At 41.7% G+C, this 15,082-nt stretch overlaps 1 protein-coding gene across 6 annotated transcripts in view; it reads right to left on the reverse strand.

Annotated features, from left to right (window-relative positions):
- Positions 1–15,082, reverse strand: part of STXBP1 (syntaxin binding protein 1) — a 75,740-nt gene that overhangs the window by 20,010 nt on the left and 40,648 nt on the right. For all 6 annotated transcript variants that reach the window (XM_026009351.2, XM_026009350.2, XM_072741888.1 and 3 more), the window contains 9 exons: positions 13,973–14,054; positions 9,474–9,550; positions 8,530–8,608; positions 7,143–7,246; positions 5,467–5,615; positions 4,348–4,432; positions 3,245–3,375; positions 2,106–2,213; positions 472–532 (listed from right to left, as the gene is read on the reverse strand). In XM_026009351.2, the coding sequence (XP_025865136.1) occupies positions 472–532; positions 2,106–2,213; positions 3,245–3,375; positions 4,348–4,432; positions 5,467–5,615; positions 7,143–7,246; positions 8,530–8,608; positions 9,474–9,550; positions 13,973–14,054 (876 nt within the window). The remainder of the gene's footprint in view (positions 1–471; positions 533–2,105; positions 2,214–3,244; positions 3,376–4,347; positions 4,433–5,466; positions 5,616–7,142; positions 7,247–8,529; positions 8,609–9,473; positions 9,551–13,972; positions 14,055–15,082) is intronic.

Here is a 15,082-nt window from a genome sequence, read left to right on the forward strand (position 1 = left end):
GGAGCCAGATGGCCCAGTGCTGTAAGGTATGTCCATAGGTGAGGCTTGATTCTACTGGGAACAGAGTCACCAAATGGTTTTAAGCAAGGGAGTGACACAAGAGCTGTATTTCCCTTGACCAAGATAGGTAAGCCACTTCTGATGAACAGTCAGGATAAGGAGAGGACCAGGCAAGTTATGAGTTCTAATTCCACCACAAGCTACAAAGGGTTTCGTTGTTCTTCTGGCTGAAACTGAATTATGATCTAAAACAGCAAATATTATCCCTCAGAGTAACAAAGATCTCCATAAATATCAAAATATGGCGGCTCCCATCTCAATCTTGAATACAAAAATAAGACAAATGGTATTAGATGAAGAGGGAATCCCCTAACTCACTAGTCCTGTGCCAACGAGGTGCCCTGCCAGCCAGTTCCCAGAGAGAAGACAGGGATCAGTCTAAAGGACATTGGAGATCGAGCATGCATTTACCTTCTCTCCAGTATTCATTCTCTTGCTGGAAGAAAAATCTTTCAGAGAACGGGTGACTTCCCTAGAAGACAGAAGGAGGCAGCTAAGTTCCAAAAACAATACCGAGTGTCTCCATGTGGAAGCTACAGAAGGGGTGTGAGATTCTTCCTTCAGGAATATGTGGCAACTTTTCCTGCCAGTAGGTCTGCATTTAAAGTGATTTTCGAGGAGGGGAGAGAGAAACATCAATTTGCTAACTAATATTCTAAACCAGGGTCTCCAGAGGTGGGTGCATGAGATGATTTGAGTGAAGAAATTATTAGTAGGTCTATTTATGTTTATTTTACTCCACCCTTCTTAAATTTTATCTTTCTATATACTGGAAAACATACATATTAGTATAATAAATTATATAGTTAATTCATAAATAAACTTACATATTAGAAATGTGAAACAATATTTTCCTAAGGTTGAGTGATCCAAAAAGTTTGGGGGTCACTTTTCTGAACTGAGTGTTATTTTCAAAGAGTATTATTTTCCCACTCTTCCTTGTAAATTTACTAAGGATAACACCAACTCAATGTAGCAGACAGAATGCCCTTCTGCAAAAGCAGAATTGTTATCTATAGCTTAAAGGTTTTATAAAAACATTCAGGTGTTAGGAGCACCTCAGTGGCTCAGTTGGTTAAGCAACTGTTTGGCTTGGGTCACAGTCTCAGGGTTCTGGGGTCAAGCCTCATGTAAGTCGGTGGGGAGTTTGCTTCTCCCTCTCCCTCTGCCCCCCACCTCAACTTATGCTCTCTCTCTTTCTCTCTCACAAATAAATATTTTTTAAAAATTCAGGTGTTAGAAACATTTTGAAACATTTTCAGAGCAAGATATGGGTTGTATGTGTACACAGTAGCTTGGAAATTTTATGGATGACAATAGCAGAAGATTACATACTGGCTATACAAAAGAAAATCATATAAAGGAAAATCAAATTGATGCAGTGGACTCTGGATCTTCTTCTAATGGAAGGAACTGGATTGACTGAATGATTGACTGATGGATTTATATGTAGGATCTATGTTCAATGTGGGGCTTGAACTCACCACCCTGAGATCAAGAGTCATATGCTCTACTGACTGAGCCAGTTGGGTGCCCTAGGAAGGAACTGGCTTTAAATGTTTAGTGTTGGGCAGCCTCGGTGGCTCAGTGGTTTAGCGCTGCCTTCGGCCCAGGGTGTGATCCTGGAGACCCTGGATCAAGTCCCACATAAGGCTCCCTGCATGGAGCCTGTTTCTCCCTCTGCCTGTGTCTCTGCCTCTCTCTCTCTGTATCTCTCATGAATAAATAAAATCTTAAAAAAAAAATAAAATAGATATTTAGTGTTTATGAAGTATTTCCTGAGAGCTATGGATGTTTTCTAAAAATCCTAAGAGGAACTAGAACACAGAGTAGATTTTCTCACTTGGTGAAGTTGGTGGAGCTTGAGCTGAGATCAGAAAGGATTCATCATTATTGGTTAGCATGTTGGGGAATTTATCCACTGAGCAGCAGCAGTGTGTACATTAGCATCTGGACAAAGGTTTCATCCAGTACTATGGAGTGACCCCTGGGATGGCAGGGCTGGCTAAGGTCCCTGGGGAGGAGCAGAGGCAAGGGGCTCTTACTGCGACACTTCTGCAATGTGCTTGTGGCGCAATGCTATCCAGAGGTCATCATCCTCATCCAGGAGCACTTCCTTCACCCGTGCCTCTCCAATGCCACTTGTCTCGTACCTAGAGAGGAGACATCCCCATGGAATTCATTCAACACCTTCCAATTTATAAGACTAGAGCTTAGGGTCCCTCAGTGGACAGATGTTCACATGGATAACTTTACCACAGGCCCCCAACCATCTGATGGATCACTGTCCATATTAGGTATACTATAGCAACACTGACACACAGCAGCAGTTTCTTGGGTAGGGAGAGACCCAAGGTCAATAGACTTGAAGCTCTGTTTTAAAATCTGCAGGGTCAGCTGGTATGTGCTCAAGTCAGGTTACAGGTGGGTTCATAGCTACTTATAAGGGAAAAGCAAAGATGACGCTTGCCCCTTCCTGGGAAGGACTGGGATACCATCCTCCTGTGTGTGGTACTTAAATTTTCAGTTTTAAAATCAGATGCCTGCAACAGGTCCTCAGCATATTTTTACATGTAAAATCATGAACATCTAAGGGAAATAAGAATTATAGGTACTAGTAGGGAGGAAAACTGATATTCAGTCATATTTTTAGAACCTTTGTTTTGAAACCACTACCTTGGTGATTAATGATAAATGACATAAGAACAATACAGTCTGTTTCCAAAAAAAGAAAATTTGTTTTTAAAAATTGAGTTTTGGATGATTGTTACCAAGAAAAATGTTTAAAATGAAGAAACAGCTCCTTTGCAAATAAACTTCAGTAAGAAACTTCTGTTGTATATTTTATCATCATCATATTTCATGACCTATAATTCAGAAGTTTTAACTCTGAACAAGATATGCATGCATGTGCACACACTGACACACACACATAACATATGAACCCCCCCCCCCCCCCCAAGCAGGCTCTGAGCTGAGGTGACATGAGTCATGAACTAAAGATCTAAAGTTCTTGTTCTCCCCTAAAGGGGTATGGGCTCCTGGCTGCTAATGCCAAGTAGATTTGAGGAACTCACAAAAAAGCTTACAGGCTTATTAGTAAGACTGTAACAATGCACCCACTTTTTCTTAGGTTAGAGCTGCATTTTTTGTCTGCAAAGCCATACCAGGCCTGCACACTTACTTGTATACATCATTTTCAATGGGCAGCAGGTCATAACTCATAGCCTGAAAAGTCAACTCATGAAGCACGGGGGAGCTGGGGTCGAAGCCACGGTCCAGGATCAGGAGCTGGGAGCGCGCCTTGTCTGGGCCCTGGAAGGACAGACACAAGGAACGCTTTCACAAGTCACCCATACAACTCCAGCCTCTCCCACTGGTGCAGCTGCCCCTCCTGTAAAAGAAGCCCCAGGAAATGAACTCTGAGATAAAACCTAAAATAACACTGAGTAGTCCATTTGCTGCTTGACAAGAACAGCAGTAAACACCATGCAAAAGTCCAATGTGTTTATTTCATAATGAGGATACTTTAAAGTAGATCTAAAACTGTGTCTAGGGTCCAAAGTAAGCTTATGAAGGAGAGTGCCACCTGGGTTTGGTTATAAATAAAGTGACTCACTATCCAGTCTGCCTGGGACCCAGTTTTAAAATTATGATAATGATGGGGGTGCCTGGGTGGCTCAGTTAAGTATCTGCCTTTGGCTCAGGTCAGGATCTCAGGGTCCTGGGATTGAGCCCCATGTTGGGCTCCCTGATCACAAGGAGTCTACTTTTCCCTCTCCTCTCTGCCCATGCTCTCTCTTGCTCTTTCTCTCTTTTTCAAATAAATCAGCAAAATATTTTTAAAAGGCATGATAGTGATGGAACAGTTCTGTTCTGATTACAGTGAGGGTTATATGAATCTATACATGTGATAAAATTGCATAGACCCATACACACAGGCGAGTACATGTACAAAGTAGTTAAATGTGAGTAAGGGCTGGAGACTGTACCAACAATTTTCTGGCTTTGATACTGTACTACTGAGGGGTTTCCAGGATGCAGGACTTTCAATGCTAACACTAGGAAAGTCCCAGAAAACAGAAACAAGTTGGTCACCCTGGCTACACTGAGCAGAACCTGTATCATCCCACCCAATGGCTTGAGCATCTCACTGGAGGCTAATGAGCAGGAATAGTGACACCCAGGCACACTCTGTGAGCAACAAAACCAAGCTGTCCCCAGGACTGCCATACAAAAACTGTGGTCATTTGGCAAAAGAGCTTCATGGACCAAGTCCAGACTTACCTCACCCATTGTTGGGTCATCGGCTTTGTAGGCATCGAGCTTGTCCTGGATTAGCTGAGCCAGCAAAGCATTGTCCTTGTATTCCCTGACAAAGAAGGAGTGACACAGGGTGAACTGCCCATGTACCCAATCCACAGCACTGACTGCTCTCAGGGTGGAAGGCAGGAAGTGCAAGGAGGGTCAGGGGAGATGAACTTCGCCTATGCTGTTCTACTCAGAGAACACATTTATGTATTTATATATATAATTTAAAATGACAAAAAATACTTTGCTCAGTGCCTGGAACATAAATGATTTTCTATTCCTTAAAAAAAAATCTAAATGGAAACAGAGTTAGTCTTTCCAACTGACTTCAGAAAAACAGCGACACTTCAGCAGAGGGTACTGGCCATCCACCTTTCCTTTATCAGGTTGTCTGAGCCAGACTCACCCGATTCTCATTTCCCTCAGTTCAAATCCCCTTGGGTCTTGTTTTGTTTTCTTGGCAGGTGATATTTCTGCTGACAGATCCAAAAAGATATAAGCGAGACCCGGTGGACCTTTTCCCTTAGCCAGGCCTGACAGCACCTCCTAGGGCTTCTCCCAACTGTATACAGTGTGTGGCTGCTGCCTGTTGCCTGGCCAGGTTCAGTGCTGAAGCAGCTCCATGCCCAATCCCACTCCTCCCACAAATGAACTCTCAGCATCCCCTACCCCATTAGGAGATATGGCTTAGGCCCCCATTTCTTAATTCCCACTGGGCTTTTGTCAGCAAATACCAATAATAAAGGGAGGTATTCTTCCACAGCTGCACATTCCCGCAGACAAGGAGTCAGTAAGGACAGGCTGCCACGATGACCCTCAGTGACTAAAAATACCACAGGAAGCCTGGATTGTGGTTACATAGGGGTTCACATTTTGCTATTCAGTAACTGAATATATATATTTCATTCCCTTTTCTGGATGCATTACATTTCACAAAATTTAGAAAACATTCGAAGAATGATTACAAATGCAAGATACTCAAATCTTGACCCTCTTGAGATAATTGCCAGAGCAATCTTAAGACAAAAGGAAGCTCCTTGCCCAGTGGACACATGGGAGGCCACTGAAGGCAGTCTGGCGTGGTTGCTGACTTACCCCCGATACCGCACAGCCGGGTACTCCTTCAGGGTGGCACACAAAGTTGCAATTTGCTCTGCCAGGCGCTCCAGTATAGGATTCTTCATCTGAGCCTTGTGGGGACTGTAGAAGCTCTGGAAAGAGTCAGCAGAGTCCAAGGAATACACCTGAGAAGGAAAAGAAACAAGAAAAAAGATATATATATCTATATGTATAGATATATATATCTCATGTATGAATGAGTGAACTGTCGAGTGTTTTCTCCAACCTTGGTAGTGAGTCTGTAGAACATGTTTTCATTTAGTCTACAAATATGTGCTGAGTGACTGCTGCAGGCCAGGCATTGTGCTAAACACTTGGGAATGATCAGTGACCAAAACATGACTGTCCTCAAGGAGTGTGCAGTCTTATAGGAGAATAACATAACCATAAACAGTAAGCATAATGAAAAGCAAATTATATGATATGTAAGAAACTGGTTTAAGAGTATGAGAACACAACAGAGCAGGGAAAGAAAGCCTGGAGGGCTGGACAAGGAGGATAGCAGGTCTCCTTGAAAAGATGATGTACCAGGCAAGGGCTTGAAGGAGGTAAGGAGTTCCTCACCAACAGGGGGCTTCCACATGGAGGCAACAACTAGTGCCAAGGCCCTGCACCTGGCATGTGCTCAGAGGGTCTGATGAACAACGAGGAGGCCAGAAGACAAACAGGAGAGGGTAGTGTAAGACCATCTAGCCCATTATAAGTTTAGTTTTTAAAAGTAAGGGACAGGCTAGAAATTGGGACTGTGGGCAAATAAAGGATCTTTTTTATGAATTTAATAATTTCCTATCCCCAGTAATAGTATGTTCCCTTTTTTCTAGAAGTTTAAAATTTTCTCTTAAATTACCTAGTCTACCAGCTATCAGTAGTTTTTCAGAATCTCACTTATATAAACTACCTTGATCATCTAGAAAACCTGTGGTTAAAAAAAATACATTACTTTTTAAAAATATATGAAACGCAATGTGGCCGAATATGTTAAAGTTGGGTTTTGTTCAATCTAGGCAGGCTCATGGGTGTTTCCTGTTTGCCAGGAGAAGACATGTTGACCAATCTTACAAAACGAAGATATAAATTTTGTACGCTCTCTCACAACCAGCTTCACCTTTATTGGTTTAACAACTGAAGTTTTTTTCCCAAGGGGACAGATTTGTCGCTGCGTTGTGGCATCTGAAGTGTTAATAGCTACTGACGAAGGCTACCATCTGCTCCTCCAGCAGAGCATAAGGGAGGTTATCTCTGCACAAATCCAGCCTCCTATGCAGCAGATGGGTGTTGTCTGATCCCCCCCCCCTTGCTCTCCTTCCCTGCTCCTTTTGGATTGGCTACCTTTTGGTTATTCAAGGAGTCACCCAGTAGGAGTGAACACTGTGAGCAAGGATGAAATGCACACAAAGAAAGGCATAGGAGCTTTAGACAAAAAACAAAACAAAAAACAACTCAGAAATAACCAGAGAGTAAGATGAGGGCCTCGGGCAGACCTTTAAGGAACTCTGTTTTCATTGCATCAACATCCACTGTCCACCTATGGACAGGTCATTGAGCAATTCAGAACATAGTATCTTCTTCCCCAACTCTGCTTAGTGAACCGGTCAGGACTTGCCAGAGCAGTGAGGATGCAGACTTTCTATGCACTTCCCTCTCAGCCTCACCTGGGACTCATAGGGGAGAAATGCAATGTTGATTTCCGTCAGGGTTTTGATAACTTTGGCTGCTCGAGATTTCACCAACTCATTAAACAGGGCATCTGGACAAGCTGCAAGAAGGACAAAAGACAAGCAGGTTTTCCTGTCCATGTGGGGTCCATTTCAACAACTGCACACATCTGGGATTGTAAGAAGGCAACTAGAAAGTTCGTCCCATCCTAGAATATCCCCTATCTCTAGGGTACAAAAGGAATGTAAAATCATGTAAAAGGTCCTCAACATCTAACAGAGAAGCGAATGGCAGAAAAACTAAAACACTGAGAGGTAATAAAAACTACTTTCTGGGCAGCCCCGGTGGCACAGTGGTTTAGCGCCACCTGCGGCCCAGGGTGTGATCCTGGAGACCCAGGATCGAGTCCCATGTCAGGCTCTCTGTGTGATGCCTGCTTCTCCCTCTGCCTGTGTCTCTGCCTCTCTCTCTCTCTCTGTCTCTATGAATAAATAAATAAAATCTTAAAAAAAAAATACCTACTTCCTGATGTCAAGGAAAGGAAAAAACCCAGGAGATTAAGAAGAGATAAGGAAAAGGCCTGTGATACAAACAAAAACCACACATCTGACTTTATGGGACCCTTACAGGAGCTTGGCTGCACAGGAGACTCACTTGGTGGGGAAACCGCAAATGCCAGGGGCTCTCCTAGGCCAAACAAATGGCTTTGCATTCTCAGCAACCCATTTTCAGTTTATTATTACTAATGTCACCTCTCTACTCTTTTTTATGCATATTCAAATAGTATACAATTACTCTTTGCAAGAACCTTTCTCATTTTCTCAGTGGTAAGTTCTGTGGGGCTTTCCCTATGGAGAAAAACAGTGGGTATGCTGTTATTGCTGAAGTTTTAAGATAGCCAGTTTGACTCCTCTCTCTTCGCTATTAACAAAGATTGACCAAGATGCTTCTGCACTAGGCTCCATGTGCAAAACCTCCACAAAATAAGAAACTTAATTCCAGGACAATGGTGCAGGTTCCATTTGCTACCATCACTGCCAGCATGGACTATGTTTGTAGCTGAAAAACTGATGGGGATACACTACAGTTTATAGTACTATCTGGAAGTGTATACAGTGAAACATTGAAGCTACCATTGAAAAATTCTTGGCATTAAACCCTCTAGTCCTTAGAAGAGATACTATTTTTCATCAGAAAGGACTGCATGACCAAGTACATTTGTCTTTGTGTGTGTTTATTTTTATCTCTTATGCAATTTAATTTCTGAAAAGAAAATAAAAGCTCAGGAGAAACATGGCAACAACCCATTTTTTCCCCTATTAATCAGCCTTGCTGAACAGAAACGCTCACCTAGAAGGACAAGGGTAGAACTGCCGTACTTACAGTCTGTGAAGAAGACATGTGCAGCCCGATACTTAGCGGTCGGTGGGTCCTTAAAATCACTGATGAGAGAGTGGACAGACTGTAGAGAGGGAACAAAAGAGGGAACTGAATCCAATTCTAGAAGCAAATGGGACCTATATCTGAACTGGGTTAAATCCAAGCTGCTTGTACAAAATAGCAAGGAATTTTTCTATGTATAATTCATGTTTGGCAATAACGGAGTTCTGAAGACTTAAAATTAGGATTGTTTCAGAATTTAGATGAACAAAAGCCTTCTTAGCTCATTCCAGAAGACAGCACCAGTTCTTTGAAGCCACTATAATTTGGGTTCCTGAGAAGATATTCACAAAACAGGAAACTGGTCAAAAACCTTCCAAGAAATTCATATTGATGACATTCTGGCAATTTAGTAGCCTCTGTAAAAACTCAGATGTAAGCCAGCTTTCACAAGGAAAAAGAAAGGGAATAGAAAGCAAGAGGGAATTTACACAGATTAAGAGACCTAAGACAACTATCTGCCAAATGCAAGGAGGCGCATTTTGTCTGGATAGTGACTTGAATCAATCTCCAAAAATGATAAGACGGTAAATTTCAACACAACCTGGATATTGATGAAATGGACTCAAAAGCATAAAATACCAGAGTTCTGGAGGGGGGTCACTAATTAAACACAGTGGGTCTCCTCCCTAGAGAAGGAGTGCAAGAGAGAGGAAACTAGACTGAACAAAGCCTGACCTTCTGGACAGCAGTTGTGCGGCAAGAGAGCTTAATGCACCCTTACTCCACTTCACACTGCACCCCTCCTTCCCTCTTTGTGGATTGCACGTTTAATCAGAGCAGTGTGTTAAATGCGCGCTTAACCTAGAAATGTCAGACACTCTGCCCCACAGATGCCAAGCCAGCACATGCAACCTTAGCCAAAGCTCTTCCGGGGGTTAACTTGCCTTCTCAGACGGAGTGATGAGATACACAGCCTCCAGGCTGGGGAGCGGCTCTCTGCGCTTGTTGATGTCTTCCACGACTAGACAACAAACAGCAGCCCACAGTCAATTAGAAAACAGAATTAGTGATCATAGAACTAGAAACAATCTAGACAGGCCACCTGCAGACTGCTGCAGCTGAAAATATCCAGGGCGTGGGGTGGGAATCACCTGCCTCTTCCTTGAAGTTACCACGTTCCACTACCTCACAATGCTCAAGAGGTTAGAAAACCTGAATTTTACCAAATACCAAGTATTTCTCATTTCAGTTTAAGTAAACTCCTTGATCTTGTGATTAAAAATGGAAAATCCTATCTCATTCTATTAAGGACAGTGTTTTTCCCCTTCCTCCAGTTTTTTTTCTCATCTGTCCTAAATAATTCCAATTCCTTTAGAATTGCCAGGTTGAGTTTATCAACAATTGGATAGTTTTTTTTTTTAAATCATTTTCTTCTGTATATCACACAAAGATATTCCAAACATACCTTCTACATAATATGGTCCTTCTCAATAGTTCAAAGACTAAACATTGTATTTTGTTAAACCACAACCTTTTGTTTTGCTTATTTCTTTTACAGTTATGTCAGCTACTTCATCTGGAAAGAAGTACTTCTGGGATAATCCTCATCTTACCAGCCACCTGATAAAGCTTAGGATATGCTATCTATCCTGTACTGTCTTCTGTTATAGAAAGAACAGTACAATCACTTGCTCCCACTCTTCCTATGCAGAGGATTTAATCAAATAAAAGCATCACTTTAGGATGATGTAACATTTATAAAGACTTTTCATGCCAAATAATGTTCAAATGCCAAAGTCCTTCAACCATCTACTTTACACCAGTGGTTGTAGATTTCTCAATTTCATAGGCCAATAATAATTCCCCCAAAATATTTTGGGGGTTTTACATAGGATTTCTAACTTTTCAATTTTGCCAAGCAAGGACCTTTTTTAGAACCCATCTTCAGTAGTGAGGAAGAGTCTGTGTACAGCAGGGAGAGAGCTAAACCCTCATCTACCACCACAGGGAGCCAAGAGAAAAAAATCTACCATCAATGAATCCAAAGATTATAGTGTAAATAGTTATCTAGAAATATTAAAAGGATAACCAGAAGAGCAAGCAGGCCCTGAGGGAGAAGGGAGTAGGCCAGGATGCTGCTGCTTCTTCATTAGATGCTCCTTAGCTCTATTTGGCTTTTTCTCCTCCTTAATGTTTGTGCATTTTTTGCTTTAATAGAGGATAAAAATAGCTTCAAAAATTCAATGAAAGGGACCCCTGGGTGGCTTATGGCTTAGTTGGTTAAGTGACCGACTCTTGATTTTTGCTCAGGTTATGATCTCAGGGTGGGTAGGTCGAACCCCACGCTGGGCTCAATACTCAATGAGGAGTCTGTTTGAGATTCTCTCCCTCTCTTTCTAAAATAAATAATCTTCAAAACATTCAAAGAAGGGGCCCCTGGTGGCTCAGTCAGTTCAGTGGCTAACTCTTGATTTCAGCTCAGGTTGTGATCTCAGGGTCCTGGGATGAAGCCCTGCATTGAGCTCCTCCTTCAATGGGGAGTCTGCTTGGGGCTGTCTCTCTTACTCCCTCTACCCCTTCCCCAGCTCACATGCATGCTCTCTCTTTCTCTCTCTCTCTCTAATAAATAAACAAATCTTTTTTTATTTTAAACTTTTTTTTTAAATTTTTATTTATTTATGATAGAGAGAGAGAGAGAGAGAGAGAGAGAGAGAGAGGCAGAGACATAGGCAGAGGGAGAAGCAGGCTCCATGCACCGGGAGCCTGATGTGGGATTCGATCCTGGGTCTCCAGGATCGCGCCGTGGGCCAAAGGCAGGCGCCAAACCGCTGCGCCACCCAGGGATCCCTAAATAAACAAATCTTTAAAAAAATTCAATGAAGAAAATAACTTTGTAAGTTCAAAACAGGAATAAGCCTCATCTTGAATCACTGAATGACAAAAAGTCACAGTAAAAGCTATATACTTTCATCATAGGGCTAGGTTTCTGGTGACAGATAAACTAGGTTTGGAAAAGTGTTTTTAAAAATGAAGGACTCACATCCAAGGTATGATTATACCTCCCCAAATTATTACATATATATTCATACATATATATTTCACATAGAATTTAATCAATAAAAAATCCACGATGTAGTATCACTATAATTTCACAACTTAAAAGCATTTTTAAAAAATATTCTATTTATTTATTCATGAGACACAGAGAGAAAGAGAGAGAGAGGTAGAGACACAGGCAGAGGGAGAAGCAGGCCCCATGCAGGGAGCCCAACGCGGGACTCGATCTCAGGCCTTCAGGATCACAACCTGGGCCAAAGGCGGTGCTAAACCGCTGAGCCACCTGGGCTGCCCTTAAAAGCATTTTAACACCAAATAATAGGAAAGACATGATCTTAGAATAAAGGACAAACCTTTGAATGAAATTCATTTAGCTTAGCAAAATCTCAATCCTCCCGAAATTGTGGTTTGGAAATAATTTTCACAAAGACCAGCAACAGTCTGCAAGTCACACATCATACAAAGTCTCCAGGGAAAAATACTAGGAAAGAAATTGCAACAGGTGTGTTCCACCCAACATTTTTTCCACAGGAAAATAAAGGTTAACTTCCTTGTTTGAAACAATAGCTCAGAGAATATTGCTTTTCAGTCTTCTGAGATAGTTCAGGAGAGAATGCTGTTTCAAAGATTAAAATACATGATCCCCCAAAAAAATAAAAAAAAAATAAATAAATAAAAAAATAAATAAAAAAATAAAATACATGATCCCTCTTGAAGTTGCCCCTGAGTAAAAGAAGAGCTACAAACAAATGTGAATAAGAGCAAGGACAGGAGTCAGAAGTCTGAGTCCTAGTCTCAGGTGTGAGACACTGGCTAGTGACCTTGAACAGGTGACTTAACTTTTTTAAAAAGCCTTTGTTGTGAATTATAACATGCATTCCAAAGAGTGAATAAAACATAAACATAAAATTACAAAGTAAACACCTGTATAAGTGTCACCCCAGTTAGGAAAAAGAACTGGCCGGCACTAAAACAAGTACACTTGTCATACCCTCACTTCCCTCCCTCCAAAGAGAACCATCATCCTGACTTAAATGTGATTACTTCTCTTCATGGGTTTACCATATACATTTGCATTTCAAAACAGCATAGCTTAATTCTGCCTAGTTCTGAACTCTATATAAATTCAAGCACACTGGGGGCACCTGAGTGGCTCAGTCACTTGAGCATACAACTCTTGGTTTCCGTTCAGGTGGTGATATCAGGGTCATGAGATGGACACCCATGGTGGGCTCTGTGCTTGGTAGGGAGTCTGCTTTTCTCTCACTCTCTCTCTCTCTCTCTCTCTCTCTCCCTCTCCCTCTCTCCCTTTCCCTCTGCCCTTCCCCCCATTCCCTGTCTCTAAATAAAATAAAGTTTTTTAAAATTAATTAATTAAAGCACACTGTAAGTATTCTTTTGTATCTTGTTTCTTTTGTTCAACATTGTTTATCAGATCTACCCATCTGCTTGTAAATAGCCAGATTTTGTTCATTTTCGTTGCCTTATAGTATTCTGCTATGTGACTATACCATAATTTAACCATAGTACTTTTTTTTAAGATTTTATTTATTTATTCATAACAGGCACACACACACAGAGAGAGACAGACATAGGCAGAGAGTGAAGCAGGCTCCTTGCAGGGAACGCGATGCAAGACTCGACCCTGGGACTCCAGGATCACGCCCTGAGCAGAAAGTAGATGTTCAACCACTGAGCCACCCAGGTGTCCCAATCATTGTACTCTTGATGGATGTTTTGTTTTCAAATTGGGGCTACTATGAACAATGCTCTGTGAATATCCCTGCATGTGCATTCTGGGCACATGTGCCTAAGGTTGTCTAGGACACACGCCTAACCATCTGGCTTGTAGGACACACACACCTTCAACTCTACTAGATACTGCCAATGTTTTTCCAAGTAACTATACCAGTGGACACTTGTCATATAGGAGTTCCCATTTTTTTACATCCTGTCACTTGGCATTATCAGAATTTAAATATTCCAATCTGGTAAGTGTATAGCAAGATTCCACTCAGGTTTTAACTGACTAATGTAGGTGAGCAATTTTTTCATGTATTTACTGGTCATTGGGATTTCTAATTAAGTTCCTGTTCAGGTCTTTTGTCCATTGTTTCTATTGGTGGCCTACTTTCTTCCCCTTGATTTAACCTTCCTTTCAACACCTTTACCAGGTATTTAATGTCGTCTAGTACTACATCAGGTGCTAGGGATTTAGTGAATGATAAGAAAGCCCTGGGTCTCTCTCAAGAACTTATAGTCTTAGCACCCAGGTTGCTGGAAGAATCTAAAGTCAAGTGAGATAACAGCAAACAGGGAGAGGGAAAGATCGCCAGAAAGAGGAGGCCTGAGTTTCACTCAAGGGTAGAGAGACAGCTGTGCTCACTTGTTATCCCCTCGGTCATGATGTCCGTCATCTTACAGCAGGAGGACAGCATCCTCATGCTCAGCTGATCGACCACCAGCACCTGGAAGCAAAAAGAACAGCTTATGGCCTGCAAGGAATCTGTTATGATTCTTTCAGCTTACTGTTAGACTTCAAAAAGCACCCCAGAAATATAGAATAGTAAGTTATAAATACTTACTATGGGCCAGAAGTTTGCTAACATACATGCTAGCTTTTCTCTCCTATGCCACACCCAAACTTAACCTTCTAAGAGTCTAGAGTTCATTCTTGCCAACTTAATTTTATAAGCTTAAAAAATTAACGTTTTTCCATGATAAAGAAACTGACTACTCATAAAAAATGCAAAAGAAAAAAGAAAAGAAAAAAGTCATCTGCAGCACCCACATTCAGAGAAAACCATACTGGAAATTATCTTTTCTTTTTACATGAACACTCGTGCCACACATATGGCTTAGAAGGTGAGGACTTTGTTACCAACATCATGAGGATGGAGCAATATATGAGTTGTCTGGGCACATACTCTACCTTGGCCCAGACTGGAAGAAAAAGAACACACCAGTCCCGGCCTAAGTTTCAGACCTACAATTCTTCAGCTAACCATTCCCTTCTCCATTCAGGCAACAGTGGGGAGAAGCCATAAGCTAAAACAAGGCTACTTCTCTTCCTCTTTAATGATATAAACCAAGATAACACGAGTAGACACAATGTGGACCAGAAAGCTCTAAGAACCAGTTATTTTTCATTTAAAATCCACAAGTTTGAAAGTCTATTACTGATGGGAAGGGTAAGAGAGAAAGAGGAGGACATGGATAAAGAGGAGGATGGACGTGCTGGCTAAAACAAACTCACAAGGCTGAGGTGGAGACCAAAATGCTTCTGTACCATGCAGCTCTGTTGTTTATGGACAAAGACAACTTGAAAATGTGTGGGCTCTTGACTGTAGGACAACTTAGAGGCAAGAATGATTGGTATAAACCCTCCAATGACACATGGGAAAGTTCAAGTAAAAGGGCATCTTCTTCTGATTGGTATAATGCCTGGCCCCAGACAACCAAATGACTTTCTGAATAGAAGATAGCCGCTTTCCCG

The sequence above is a fragment of the Vulpes vulpes genome, chromosome 2, assembly GCF_048418805.1.
Source record: "Vulpes vulpes isolate BD-2025 chromosome 2, VulVul3, whole genome shotgun sequence".
NCBI lineage: Eukaryota > Metazoa > Chordata > Mammalia > Carnivora > Canidae > Vulpes > Vulpes vulpes.